At 42.3% G+C, this 14,743-nt stretch overlaps 1 protein-coding gene across 1 annotated transcript in view; it reads right to left on the bottom strand.

Annotated features, from left to right (window-relative positions):
- Positions 1-968: 968 nt before the first annotated feature.
- Positions 969-14,743, bottom strand: part of ARHGAP20 (Rho GTPase activating protein 20) — a 101,430-nt gene continuing 87,655 nt past the window's right edge. Inside the window, exons 10-15 of the mRNA XM_024217092.3 lie at positions 14,319-14,497; positions 11,933-12,094; positions 7,827-7,936; positions 6,605-6,794; positions 4,530-4,644; positions 969-3,688 (exon numbers count right to left, since the gene is read on the bottom strand). Of these exons, the coding sequence (XP_024072860.2) occupies positions 1,938-3,688; positions 4,530-4,644; positions 6,605-6,794; positions 7,827-7,936; positions 11,933-12,094; positions 14,319-14,497 (2,507 nt within the window). The 3' untranslated portion in view covers positions 969-1,937. The remainder of the gene's footprint in view (positions 3,689-4,529; positions 4,645-6,604; positions 6,795-7,826; positions 7,937-11,932; positions 12,095-14,318; positions 14,498-14,743) is intronic.

The raw sequence follows: 14,743 nt of genomic DNA on the forward strand, positions 1-14,743 counted from the left end.
ATTTGCAAGTTCAGGTCCCAAAACGGTAAGCCTTGGAATGGATATTTTCAATACAAGAGACATTCTTAAACATATTTAGTCATTCCAGCTGACAGATATGCAGACAGATTGCTTGTTCTGCCTGGTGAAATGGTGCAGTGCTTCCATAGACTGCTCTTTGCAGCTGCTTGTGGCATTAGACAGCGGGTAACATTTTCAAAAACACCTCAGAGTCTTAGGTGCCTAAGTCCCATTGGTGCTTTTGGAATCTTGCCCCAGTGTGACTGAATACAACACAGTGTTAAAATTATTATACTGATCAATACTATTTGAAGTGGGCGAAAGCCATTTTTAAAAAGGGAATCTTACTAACTGAATCAATACCATTCCAGAAGCACTGGCCTTCCTTCTAGCCTTCTGTAAAACCTTGCCAATATTCATACAGGATCCATTACCCAGTCAAACATCTATTATCTGAAATATCCTGGGACCAACTTGGTTACAACACTACAAACAACATTATCTGAAAAGGCCCTTTTGCTTCTCCCTATCCTCGACTCTTCATTTCATTTTAGAGCTCAGCTGAAAACACCTGATTCTCCCTTGAATATGCCTCTTAGGGAATAGCAGAAGGGGAAGAGGAATTATTCTTTAACTATATTATCAGGTTGTTGAGTTCTGCAATGTTTGAGATACACTTTATATGCATGGTGCTGTACAGAAAGTAAAGCCTAAATCCTGCAATCCTTTCCCATGCAAAATTCCCATTGATATCACTAGGCAAGAAAGAATCCATAGACCTGACCTCCGAAGTTCTATTGAATTGTATTCACATTGCAGCTTGTTCTCTTTTGCCAAAACTGAAATATACCATCTCCTTCTAGTAAACAAAACAAAAGCATTTACTGCAGAAGCAAATGTCAAAATCTAGAGATAAAAAAAAAGGGGGAAAACAAAGTAGGTTTTTAAGAAGCATCATTACCATCACAATCTACTGGTAAATAAATGTGACTTTAAAGCCAGAGAACTGAAGGGTTACTTGGAAAATTGTTTTGGTTGACTTTATGACAGAATGGATTTTATTTAATGTACAGCATTGAATGCATACACCAATACCAGTGCCGTAACAACAAAAACGGAATTTGTAAAGTTAGCAGCAGTTCTGCAAGTACAAAAATACACATTTATTTCAGACCATATATAATAGCAAAATTTATCAAGATATATTATACAAACTCAAAGCATTTTAGATAATGCATTACTTTAAATATATTATAAGATGATTTAGATAGCGCATAATAAAATTACATGTGTTCTGCTTGCAATAATACATGCCATTTTACAGCAATATTAATAAACTATTCACAACTTAAACATAAAAAGAACACCCAATGGAGTACCATAAACGAAACACACAGAGTTGGGAGTTGTTAGTTACAAGCTTCAGCATTTAATGTCACTTCTTTTTCAAGCTTACATTGCTTTTCTTCTTTTGCTGCAAGACGGAGAGGACTGGAACTACTGAACAGTTACCTTGTTAACATACAAAGCACGACACTTCTTCCTTGGAGAGCAATGAAAGTAATAACCATCATAGTTTCAAAACAGTAGTAGAATACCACAGTTATGGAATCTATGCTGACCATGTATACTGCATCAAAACCACAAAGGACATGGACTTACATCTACAAAGCTTAACACGAGTGGTCAAGAGGAGGACTCTATGTCAAACACACTACTGCACTCACTAGTGTCTTGGATCTGAGTGCCTCTCTTAACAATTTCCTGGGACCTTCCCAGATTCTAGGAAGGTAGTTAATCACAATATCAGTATGTGGGGAAGTTACTTTGATAATTCCCATAATGACAGGATGAGTTCTGTAGCCCCGCCGTGAAAGTTCATTTCTTGGGGTATTAAACCCGAAGCAGATCCGACATTAGTCCCAAAGGTGGTGATTTTAAACATAAGACTCCTCGGCAAAAAACCTTTGGTCAAGCTCTTCAAACTTGGAATCACTGCAATGCTTGTTTGGCCATTCCTTTTTATTTTGGACCATGGCCTTGGTCCCTTCCTCTGATTTCTGAAGACATTTATTAACATCAGGTTTAAACAAACAGTCATCAACTGCCTTTGTGGTTTTTGGAGACCGAGAGAAGCCCCTTTTGGACTCATCATCAATATTTTTTGATTCAGTGCTTGGCAAAGATATGTTGTTCTTGGAGTTTGTCACTTGCTGGCCTCCTAAGTCTGTGGAAATCACAGTCTTACTTAAGCTGTCCTTGATGAAAAGTTCATGTCCAGCACTGACAACATCCTCTGGCTCACGGGCATGCTCAGCCCTTGGATTTGTGCACTGAGTGAAAGTGTTGGACAGCTGTCTTTTATGTGACTGAACAAATAGAGAGTTTGCCTCCTCCTCTTCCTCCTCCTTGCTTTGCTCAGCCAACAGCCCCAATGCCTTTAGTCTCTTGTCTTTGGCTTCCCCTGCACAAAGTGGAGAGCTGCATAGCTGCCCACCCCCCCGGGAAGAAGAAAAGTTGCCCTCCTGCACTGTTTCCGCAGCATTAATTCCTCCTGTTGACATAAGTGTTTTTAAAACTTGCCGTTGTTCTTGACATAAGTTATCTTCTGACGCATCCGAAGAATCCGTTTGTGGTTCCAAAGTTATTTTAACAACACTCTTCTTTTTCTCCTCTTGTTTGGACACTCTTTCCTTTTTTCGGAGAGTCCAATTTTTCATTGTGGAGGCTCCGTTCTTTAGCCATGTGCTGGGATGAAGAGTTACAGGGCTTTTTTGACTCTCTTTTCTAACACCAACGGAGCTGCTGCTGCTAGCTTGGTTAGGAAAAGAACTGAGGCCAGCACCTAGGTGTACTCCAGAGAAAGGGTTGAATTCAGGAGAAAGCTCTCCATGTTTCTTTTGAGGCTGAAAAGCACAATCCAAAGGAGAGGAGGTCTCGGTTGGAGTAAATACTGAATTGTCCGAAAACTGAGAGAAAGCACTGTCCAAGGAACTCATTGAGGACCCAGATGGGGACGTTCCGGGAGAAGATAAACTAGAACAGCTAGTTCTTGAGCAAATGTTTAATCTCAGCAGGGGTGGGGGCAGGAGGCAATTGGACAAGTCTTTCTTTTCACCATTTTGGCCCACGGTGCCACTCTGACCCACATCTATCCCCATAACCAAACTCTGATTAATAAGCTTTTGCCCTTCCACCTGTAATGAACGAAGCTGCTTGAGACAGTCTTCATCTACGTGCGACAGCACTGCATCACAGCTGGCTTTACGTACTGCGTTCTCATGAACCCCACTGATGTGGCTGAATTTAGAGGCAAGAAGGCCAATCGTGGGCTCTGAGCAGCGTCTCTGTCTTCTCAAGCTTTTGAGAGCATCCGGGACCGTTACTGATGAGCAGCCAGAGGTACTGGAGCAAAGAGACTCATTCTCAGATTGATCCTGTAATGCAGATTCATGGTGTGATCCAGTAGAAATTCGCACTGGTTTTGATTTGGGTGGCAGCTGAATTTTAATTTCTTCCACCTCAGGCTGGTCCAAGTCACAATCACTCAGAGTCAAAACTGAGTCCCGGCTCCTGTTATCTTGACCTCGTTTTTTGAGCAAGTCACTAAATGAAGAGTCAACATCATCATTCAGCTCGTTTTCCAAACTGTCATAGGAAGAATCATTCAGATGAAAGGAAGAGAGATCTGCAAGAGGATGAAAGCAGCATTAGCATGTCCATCCTCAAACGACACTGACGACACAGTTACATTTTGTTTCAAAAGTATTCTTTCCCTTCGGTAATTGTTTGTCCTTGGAAAGTCCCTAAAACTGACACCTGGCCAAATGGGAAAAGTTTAGAATTCTTTCAAAATGATCATTTTAAGATAGAATAGAAATTCATTTTATTAGGCCCCCCCAATGCAGCATAGGGAATTAAACACATGCTTAAGTGCTGTGCTGAATAGGGATGGATTTATGGATACTCCCTAGTAATCAACCTATGGATAATACATTAATTACAGGCTATTAAAATCAGTAATGTTATGAACATTCAATTCAATTCAATTGCTCTGATATGTGAAGAAGCCAGGGTGTAATTTTATTGTGCTCCAGAAAGTAGAAGATTTATAGCCAATATATAATGAGAGGTTCTAGTTTCAGTTACGGCACAGCAAGTAGACTCAAGCCCACAGATTTAAAGTGGTGTAATTGAGGGAGAATTTAGCCACATTACACTAGAGAGAATACATGAGAAGTTTGGGACAACCATATTACTCATGAGTGGCAAAGTGAGTTATGCAGATCATGCCAAATGGAGCGAAAAGAGTGACTGAGATAGTATAAGGTGCATGATAAAAAAAAAAAATCACACAACTATCACCATCACTGACTAAGGGAGAGTGCATGTTTGTCTACACATCTGTGTACATCTGAGTAATATTTTGGATGGACAGATTATATGAATGGAAAATAACAGCCTTCCTAAGAATGTACTGAATCTTCTGACTGGCTGGGTTTAGCTAATATGAATGAAACATATGTTACCTGAGCCATCCTCTCTGTTGTCACATCGTATCAGTATGTCCCCAAAGAGGGTGGAAATTTCCTCTCCAAAAATCCTGCAGCAATTTTCAATTAGAAACTGTACCAGAACAGAAACCTGCAACAAATCAATGGCAATGAGATCTCTATACAGATCTTGAACTATTGAGTTGAGAAGAGTATAGATTGGTAACAAAAACCAACCAATCCTATGTGCTTTTCCTTTGAATGAAAAGGTTGTTCCCAAATATCATGTTACAGGCTCTCTGCCGATGCTGTATATGGTGCTCCAGCCTTGGATTTACCCAGCATGTGCTAAATTTTGCAGATAGTGATTTGTTCCAAAGCAGGTCTAGATGGGTGGCTCCTATGGACATGTTTCAGAGATTCTAAGGCCAGAGGGACCACTATGATAATCTAGTCTGACCTCCTGTGTAACAAAGGCCATAGGACTTCCCGCAAATACTCCCTGTCTGAGCTAAAGGACCTTTTAGAAAAACATCCAATCGTGATGTAAAAAGTGCCAGTGATGTAGAATCCACCAGCTCTTGGTAAGTTGTTCCAATGGTTGATTACCCTCCCTGCTAAAAACGTCCACCTTATTTCCAGTCTGAATTTGTCTCGCTTCAACTTCCAGCCATTGGTCTCAACACAACTGTTAGGAGATTGATAAAGGAACAGCCAAATCTATAAGAGGTCACTTTGGTCTCCCTGGAACATCTGAATGGCCCCTTGTAGGTACCTCTCATTATGAAACCAATCCTTGCTCTCCCTGTGCTCATATTAATGCTAAGAGTAATAAAGAGCTCTGCACTATAAGAGACGAGCACTCTAGCACCCCCCACCCTGGTGTTTTCCCCTCTCACCACCATTGTAGCCTCCCTCACCATAGGTCCTGCTCTCTCTCTGCACAGACTGAGCCTCTGCCAACTCTAGCCCCCTTCACTAAGCACTAGATCACTTCCCACACCATCCCTGCAGGCCTCATGCTCCCTGACTACCTCCTCTCACCCGCTGGCTCTGGCATGCAGTCATTTCTGCACCAGTTCTTCCCACCCATAGCATGACCTTCCAAGATCAGCAACTTCTCCCAGGCTGCAGCACAGACCAGAGGAAGGGTAGGAAACTGGCAGATAGTAGGCGATCACATTGGGAGGACAGGGTGTATGTGGAGGGGAATGGGGTGGCACTTGCTCCATCCACGCATCCTGACCTGCCCTCACCTCCCAGTAGCCAGGAACTCTCCCGCCTTTATGGCACAGTAACCCCTAGCAGATCACCACACCCACGCCCTACGAAAATAGCCAATCCCCCGGAAACACACACTTCAAGAACTAGCTTAGTTCCCTAAGGATAAATGGGCTTCCAGCAGATGAAATTTCTTTTACCTTTAGGCAACTGCCTCCAATTTTGCCATTACAGGTACTCTGCATCTACACCCTTCTTCCCCCACAGCTGGAAATGAACCTACAATGGATGGATTTTCAAACTAGTATTTACAAGTTTCTGCTTTTGCATCCCTCTCATTAGGCTCATCCATATTGTTGCCTTTATGAACAGCTTCCAAATGGTGCCAGATCCCACCCTCTTCAGCAGCGCCATCTTGCAAAGGAGGCAATTGGATAGATTGATTGTGCTTGGATCCCACTCGGCTCCTTCCCTACTGCCATTTACAATCTTCTCCTTGGGGACAATGCTCCCTGAGGCCCTAAGCCAACTCCTTCCTGTGCATCTTTCCCACCCTGACTGCCTTACGGGTTTATTTGGTCCTGCTTCAGTACAGGGGGCTGGACAGGATCATTTTTTGAGGTCCTTTTTCACCCTACATTCCTCTGATTATACAGAGGAAACTGTTCTAAGACCAGCTTAAACAAACAGCATCCCTAGGAGGAAGTGATTGTTACAAATGCACTGTATAGTTATGATCTCACTCCCTCTGGTTCAGGGGCAGAGTGGGGATGAATTATTTAATGTTTGCAGAGGGCTTTGAAGAGGAGAAGCACTGATCTGTGTAGGTACTAATTATTATCACCTTTCTGAACATAGAGATTCCTTAGCAAAACTGAGGTTTCACTCACCTTTTTGGTGAATTCGCTTTCTGTTTCAGGGCTTGAGGGAGCAGGAGGCCACAGCATGCTGGGTGCGATGCACACAGCTAGATTAAATGCCGTCATCTGGTTATCTTCAGATTGCTTTTCTATACTGTGTAGTACTCCAAAGAGGTAACGTAAAAGAACCACATTGGCTCTGGGGAGTTGTTCTATTAGCCTGAAAGAAAAAAAACCCCATAAAGAGCAATTTAAGAAAGCACTTCCCCCCCACTCACTAGAGTTAGCCTCTGATGAAACTACAGAAATCGGAGGGAGGCAATGTGGATTAGTGGTTAGAGCAGGAAATAGTTACTATTTCAATAGCTTCTAAGAAAAGACCCAGCAGGTACCACAGTGAGCTCTTATTACTCAAACTTCAGTGCGTTCCTCTAATATGGTGTAATTCAGAACAATTGCTGATATACTGTGAATTAGTCTAAGAAATAATTAACACTGCACTGTCACATAAACGCACATGTACAATTTGTGATTTTTATTTGTTCTTTTGTTCAATTGTCAACTCACTGGTTCACTCAGTTGCAAAATTCAGTCATTTGCTCTGGATACCCAGTTGTTAACGTAAATTGGCAGAGCTCCATTTAATAGGTCGCTTAGTCCACCCTCCTGCCTGCATGGACTAGTGCTTTGCCCAATCTAATTTTAATATCCTCAGCAACAGGGCTTCCACCATTGCCAGACTCCGATATTTCACTATGACACAATCCCGGCTTCACAACAGTCACTGAAGTTTGAAACGAATGCAAAAAAATAAAATAAAATAAAAAAGAGTGGAACTGAATAGTTGCTGCACCCCTTTTGCCAAAGCTCCTGCACCACCCAAAACAAACTCAGTCTATTTTGGTAGCAGGCAGAAGTCCTGGTCTTCGGGAGCATATTTATAAACACTCTCTTGTGGTCTTGGTGAAAGGAAATGATTGAAATCTGCTTACTGGCACGTACTCCCACAGCAGGCACATAGGTACCGAGAACATGATTTAGGAAAGCACCCTATACAGGAAAGCTCTTCAGCATGTGCTTAACTTGTAGCGTGTACTTAAGTCCCTTTATGTCAATGGGACTTGAGCACGTGCTTATGTGCTTTCCTGAATTGGGGGTAATTTAAGCATTCATTTAAATGCTTTCCTTAATTGGGGCCTGTCAAAAGTCTAATTTGTAGGATTCCACTTTTTTGCAATATAAATAACTCTACCTTTGGATGTCTTTTATCTTCTCTTCATGGTTCCCTTGATCCATTACAGAGACCCACTTATCACAGAGCTGGGATGAAAAAATGCTGCCTGGGATGTTCCGAAGAAAATCCTTATTCCAAGAGAGGAACAATAAAAACATGTGAGCTAGCAGTGTGGGTGGGGAAAAAAGATAAGCTACACAGATCTGACAAAATGTATTGGTGGGACAGCACTGGCTGGTGTGCATTTTATTCCACAGAGCCGCTAAGTCAAGCAGTAAATCTCTTAACATTAAGAAAAATTTTGCATTATGTTTAGGATTAATATTTTCATACCCTCTCCTGAACCTTTTCTGTCAAACGGGATGCATTTCTAATGCTTTATCTGTTTTCACTTTACCAGAGAATTAGCTCAGGGGCCAGTTATTTGGATACTGTGAGATGCCTGCAGTTTACTAATCATCGAATTATCTTCAATCCCCATTTATCCCAGCAAAATGTTTACAGTGCTTGTCACGGATCTGGCTAAGTAAGGAGCACACCCATGCTGCACTCCAAGAATGAAGAGAAGACTACAGAAGCATAGCTGCTTTCCTACACGTCACAGTAAGACCTGGTCTATGCTTATAAGATTTAATGGTAAAACGACGCTGGTTGGGGGGTGGTAATTTTTAACCAAAATAGTTAAAAGTCCTAGTGTGGATGTAGTTATACCAGTATAAAGGCAACTTAGGGCACGTCTTCACTACCCGCCGGATCGGCGGGTAGCAATCGGTCTATGGGGGATCGACTTATCGCGTCTAGTGAAGACGCGATAAAATCGATCCCTGATCGCTCTGCCGTCGACTCCGGAAATCCACCGCGGCAAGAGGCGGCAGCGGAGTCGACGGCGGCGCAGCAGCGGTCGACTTGCCGCCGTCCTCACAGCCAGGTAAGTCGACCTAAAATACGCCACTTCAGCTACGCTATTCACGTAGCTGAAGTTGCGTATCTTAGGTCGACCCCCCGCTGTAGTGTAGACCTAGCCTTATACTGGTACAGTTATTCTCCTTCCTGTATGGGAATAGCTACACTCGTATAAAGCACCTTTATACTGATATAACTGCAGTCACAAGTTGGCGGTGGCACCTTAACTGTACCAGTACAGTTAAAGCGGTACAAATTTCTAGTGTAGACAAGCAATAAGTTTTACAATAATTTTCCTATAGGGCCTGATCCTGAGCCATTGAAATCACTGGTAAAAATTCCACTGGCTTCAGTGGTGCCGAATTAGGCCCATATTACCATGTGTTTATGTACTAATTATTTTGTGTTCAGTTTGTGACTGTCACAGGACTGCCAAAGAACAGATTGATTTTGATGATAAAAATTAAAGTAAGTTAGTTCTGCCTGCCCATTCTCTTCAAAATAAGGCTTGTACTTCCCTGAATTACAGATACAAAGCTCAATTCTGGTCTCCAGTGTTCCTATAAATAATGAACCAGAGTAGCTGCATATTGCATGGCTCCCTCATTCAAGTGGAAGGAAATATTCTTCACTGATGTTTGATTCACACCTTGGGGAAACTCTTCACATACAAGGTCTGAGGTGGGCACTTCCAAAGAACATTAAAGCAAGGTGAATCAAGGGAGGAGTCCCCCCAGAGCACGGTACATGAATTCAGTTTTCTGTCTAGTTTTCAAGTGGTAGGAAAATTCGCTCTCCTAGCAGCTTAAATGTACAATTAGCACTTACTCAGCAGATCCCACTGACTTTGCCAGCCTTAAATGGGGTCATGCTTTACCACACGAACTTTTGAACCATCTCTATGATGCACATTACATAAACAGGCTTTTCTTTGACATCAGACATGTACACCCTCTTTCCCCATCTATTTTTGGGACAACTGCAATGAAAATTATGATTTCCACCTAAAATTTGCGGTAATAAACAGGGTCCCGATTCATCAAAGCACTTCAGCAGTTGCTTAACTTGAGACACAGGAATAGTCCCATTGGAGCCAATAGGGTAACTCATATGCTTAAAGTTAAGCGCATGTTGAAATGCTTTGCTGGGTGAGGGCCACGCTGCTCAGCACTTTGCAGGATTGAGCACTAGATGCAATGAAATGGAAAAAAGTACTACAATGCTTCCCCCCCCTTTTTTGCTACAAACAAAATAAGGGGGCTCATTTCACCCCCAAAATTTTGCCCTGTTTCATATGTTTATTTTAAACTTCAAACAGGCCACTTTTCCACAAACAAAACAAACCCTATTGTGATGTGAAAAATGGGCACAGTGAGGTGAAGTTGCCAGGCCAGTTGATCAGCACCATTTTGGCACTATTTTGAGGGTTTAAGTGGTGTTTCCTGTGCAAAGGTGCAAGCATGAGTCAAATTCATTCAATGGCTTTGATATTGAGAATACAAATTTCACACGTTCTAGCTGAAGACAAAGAAACTCGTGTCAAATTGTGCAGAAAAACAAAATCTGGAGAGTGTCAAACAATTTGTAAGGGTGAAACCAAAACACTTTTGTGCAGAAGTTTGGGGAAGATATTTCACCATCTTTACAAGCACAGATATTATTCCACATTCAGGTCTTATTTTCTTCTCTTCTGTACACTCCAAAACCAGTAGATGCGGTTTCCCACAACCACCATTTGATTTCTTTAAAAGGAACAGGTGTGCTTTTCCTTATGTCTACATGTTATCCAGAGAGTGTCTCTTTTCCAGTGAACATTAACAGCAGCAGCACAGCACAAGGAGGAATCTGATTCCATGCAAACCCCAATGCAGGGATCTAACTTCATTCCTTGAATTGTTCAAGATCGCTTGAGCTAATGGAGAATTTCCATTTACTGTCAGTAGTAACAGCAGCACATTTTAAGACCTCCAACCACTAGAGGGCAGACCATTGCAACATGATGAGAGGCAACAACTCATAGGCATCAGGAATGGCAGCAAGAGGAATAGCATTCTCTGGCCTTGGCTACACTTGCAGCTGTACGGCGCTGTGAGGTAAACCTGTCTTCGTACAGCTGAGTAGGGAAAAGCGCTGCAGTCTGTCCACACTGACAACTGCCAGCGCAGTGGTGTGGCCACACTTGCCACATTTGCAGCTGTTGGGAGTGGTGCATTATGGGCAGCTATCCCAGCATTCATGTGGCTGCAACGTGCTTTTCAAAACGGAAGGGGTGGGGTGGATTGTGACAGGGAGTGTGGGGGAAGAGAGAGTGCTTTTTGGAGCATGTCAGCTCTCTATTTTGCAAGTTCCGAACTCCCGGCCCCCTGCTCATTCATTTACTCACTCAAAGCAAGCTGCAAACTGTTTGCTTTTCTCTGTGGTACGAGCTTTGAAACCGGCACGTCCGCATTCCTGCAGCCGGTCACAACAATGGAGGGGATTGGCCACTTGACAAGGTGATTAGTACAGCGCTGCAAGCGTTTACACTCACACCCGTGAGTTGTAGCCACTCCGCTGCAGCTGTTATTCCTCTCGGAGATGTGGAGTACCTACAGCGGTGTACCCAGGGAGATACAGCGCTGTAAGTGCCCTGCCAGTGTGGACGGGGAGTGAGTTACAGCGCTGGGGGAGGCTTTACAGCGCTGTAACTTGCAAGTGTAGCCAAGGCCTCTGTTAAAAACATCCTACTAGAGACACTACTTGAACATATATCAATGGAGATTACAAGCACCCATTGTACATAAACATGTGAGGGTAATAAAACAACAGGGCAAATATGCTAGTCCATATTTGAGATTTATATGCAAATACACATCGGACAAAACTCTCCCAAATAGGCTGGTTATGAATTCTGGATGTTCTCTGCATGAAACAATACTGTTATTAACATACTAGTCCTTATGCAAAGATAATCCACAGAGAAATAAACCAGAATATTTTGGGAAGCACAAGAGTCTTGTACTTTATAGCATCTTTACAGAATAAGGGCCCAAGCCTGCAAAGAACTCCCACAGACTTTAAGGAGAGCTAGAGGACTTGGAGGATCAGGTTCTAAATGAGATAGGAGGCAAGTTTTAAAAAATAAAAATAAACTCCTATTGCAGAAAACGAATTGACTAGTTGTCATATCCCTCCTCCCACCCCCCGCCCTCAAGGAGAGAGAAGTAAAGCTCTTTGCATACCTTAAACACTGAGGCAGTCACAAATATGGATTCACAAGCTAGGTGCACTTCAGCTCCCAAATTAAGCTTCTCCTTGAGCTCTCGGCAGGATTTCGCATTTGCTGAGCGTCTGAAAATACCCCTGGTAAAAGGCCCCTCTTTGTAAAGGAAGGAAAGCATGTCCTGTGCAAAATTAAAAAGCCAGATAGCCTTCCTTACATATCGCTTCTTTATCTGTTAACTATTAAGATGTGGCTTTATCCTTTTTCCACATGTGCAAACGTCCTACGAAGATTCACAAGTCAAAAACACATCAGGGTATATTCTCTATTCCATGGGCTTTGCCACCCAACTCTCATTAAAGCTATGGTCTGCGGCACTGAGTTGAGAAAACATTTCTTCAAACAAGCTGTGCGAATATCCTCACCCAATATAATAATATTACTCAACACTGATCTAGCACATTACCTCTTCAAAGCACTGTGCAAATATCAGCCAGTTTATACTGCTGCACAGGAAGAGAGCAATAGTCCATCTAGCATAGTATCCTGTCTGACAGTGGCTACAGCCAGATGCTTCACAGGGAGGTGTCAAACCTCCATTCACCTGTTTGTTCAGCATTGCTGCAAACTATGTGCTAAGGTTTCTGACCCAGCTGATGATCAATTTGTAGCCTGAACAGCCTAACATAATTTTATCATAGCTAGTAGGTACTTCTCATTTCATATTAATCTCCACTTCTAAATCCTAATTAAGAGTCAGCCCTTACTCTGCCACCCTTACTCTGTGTGACCAGTACTTTACTCCAGGGAGTGTTTTGTTTAGGAATTTTTTTTAAAATAGTGATATATATTCTATACACACACACACACACACACACACACACACTTGTCTGAAGACCAAACTATTTAAAACAAGGAAAATAAGTAGGTCACAAAGCAATCGAGGACTGTTTGTTTTAAAGAAGGATCTCTGAGCCGACGGCAGGGGAATGGTGGCTGGTGGAGAATGTATTATCATTAAATTGAGTTATTAGAACTGTAATCGCTGAAAAGTAGCTTTTGGCTAATTTTGCAGTCTGGGCTGCTGGGTAGGTCTTCCTGAAGTGCAGCAATGCAAATATGCCAAATGGAAACTATTTTTAAAGTCTACTTCTTTAACATTCCTCTTCTTTCAGAAGTTGGGAGCCAACTGTCCATCTACGTGCAAATACCTTTATAGGGGCACCATTCAAGCCAGCAGTACTCAGAGCAGTATTTCCCCTTTCTTTGCAAAGATTGGGAGCTCATTTGTTAAAAATGAGTTAAATCCTGCAATGCAAGATCTCAACTTGAGAACGAAGGTTTGGCCAACAAACAAAACTGGTCAATGTTTTAGGGCAACGAGTTAATGGTTTGACCTGCTTTTTGTAAGATAAAAACTAAAACAACCCTTTCAATTTAGAATGCAGGTTATAATGCTTTAAAGCAGACCCGCAACCTGCGTGGGGCTTTAACACCCTCAGCTTTGCCTTCTCCATATAGCATCCCAGATGCCATGTTTCATTCTCCAAGGATGCTGCATGAATTTTAAGAAAGTCACTTTTTGGGACTTAAACAACATAAGTTTTTCAGACTCAAACTACTAATTGTACCAAGTGGTGTCCGTGCACCTAGTAACTTTACTTTTCCCAAACAAAAGTTCCAAAAGGGTTCAAGTTTGAGAATGATTCTCAGAACACATCAGTGGCTGCATTGGGCTTGAAAGACCTAATAGTTCTAGAATAGATTCCTAAGGTAAACTAGAGCTCATCTCTGGAGGGTTAAATTGGATACCCTAAAATTATCAAAATTCGTAAAGACTGCAGCTAGAAAACAAAAAATGCTCTGGAATGTCCTGAAGAGTCCTGGTATGAACATCCCTGAGTGATGTGGGGAGAACATACCAAGGGCAAGCATAAGAGCCAGATCCTCCGCTGGTGTAAATTGATGTAGCTCCATTGACTTCACAGGATCTCCCCTGATTTACACCAGCTGAAGATCCGGCCCTTAGTCTTAGGAGCCTGATTCCACAACACTTCTGTTGAGTAGTACATACTCCTATTGAGGAGTAGGGACTACTTGCATGAGAGACAGTTACAGAACCAGGCCCATGTAGAAAAGATAGATTAGTTTTAAAAAACCTTCAGCCTGATTACATACAATTTGCAGACTGATTTGTATTAACCAGGTCTGACCACATTTTACAAACATTTGCTGCAATTTGTGTTGACAGCCAAAGTTCTGGCTCAAAACTGGAGAGAACATTTCCTCCTGGTTTCTCTATGGAGGATCATTTCAGTGTCATGGCTACCTAACCCCCAACCTTCTCATTTCCTATGCAAAGAAATCCCAAATATTTAATAGCCAGCCCAGAATCCGTGACTTACCAAGACAGGTTTAGGCAGATTGTCATTCTCACAGATGGCTGGCAGCGACAGACCAAAGAGTTTCCCTGGAACAGGAGATGTTGGAGACAGGGGTATATTGTCCAGCTGAGTGCCTGGACCACGCCAAAAGGCCCAGTTTATGATCGATTTTTTCCTTTTAAATGGCTTTTGGCTTAGTTCTGGGGAAAAAGTGAGGTGTTTATTAGAAGAAATGTATTTCAGTTCTGTTTCTAATATTACTTTTGTAGTGGTTGCTATGGTTTCAGATGGAAAAGTTTCATGAACACAACCAACTCCTCGGTCTGGCTCAGCCTATTCCATTGGTGTGCACACACAGAGAACATGCTTTATTATCCAAGCATTCAAAAAGGATCACACAGATCTGCACTGCATTGCTAGATTGCAGCCGGAACTCTTACCTCTAA

The sequence above is a fragment of the Terrapene carolina genome, unplaced genomic scaffold (genome assembly GCF_002925995.2).
Source record: "Terrapene carolina triunguis isolate 2854851 unplaced genomic scaffold, T_m_triunguis-2.0 Scaffold138, whole genome shotgun sequence".
Taxonomy (NCBI): Eukaryota; Metazoa; Chordata; order Testudines; family Emydidae; genus Terrapene; species Terrapene triunguis.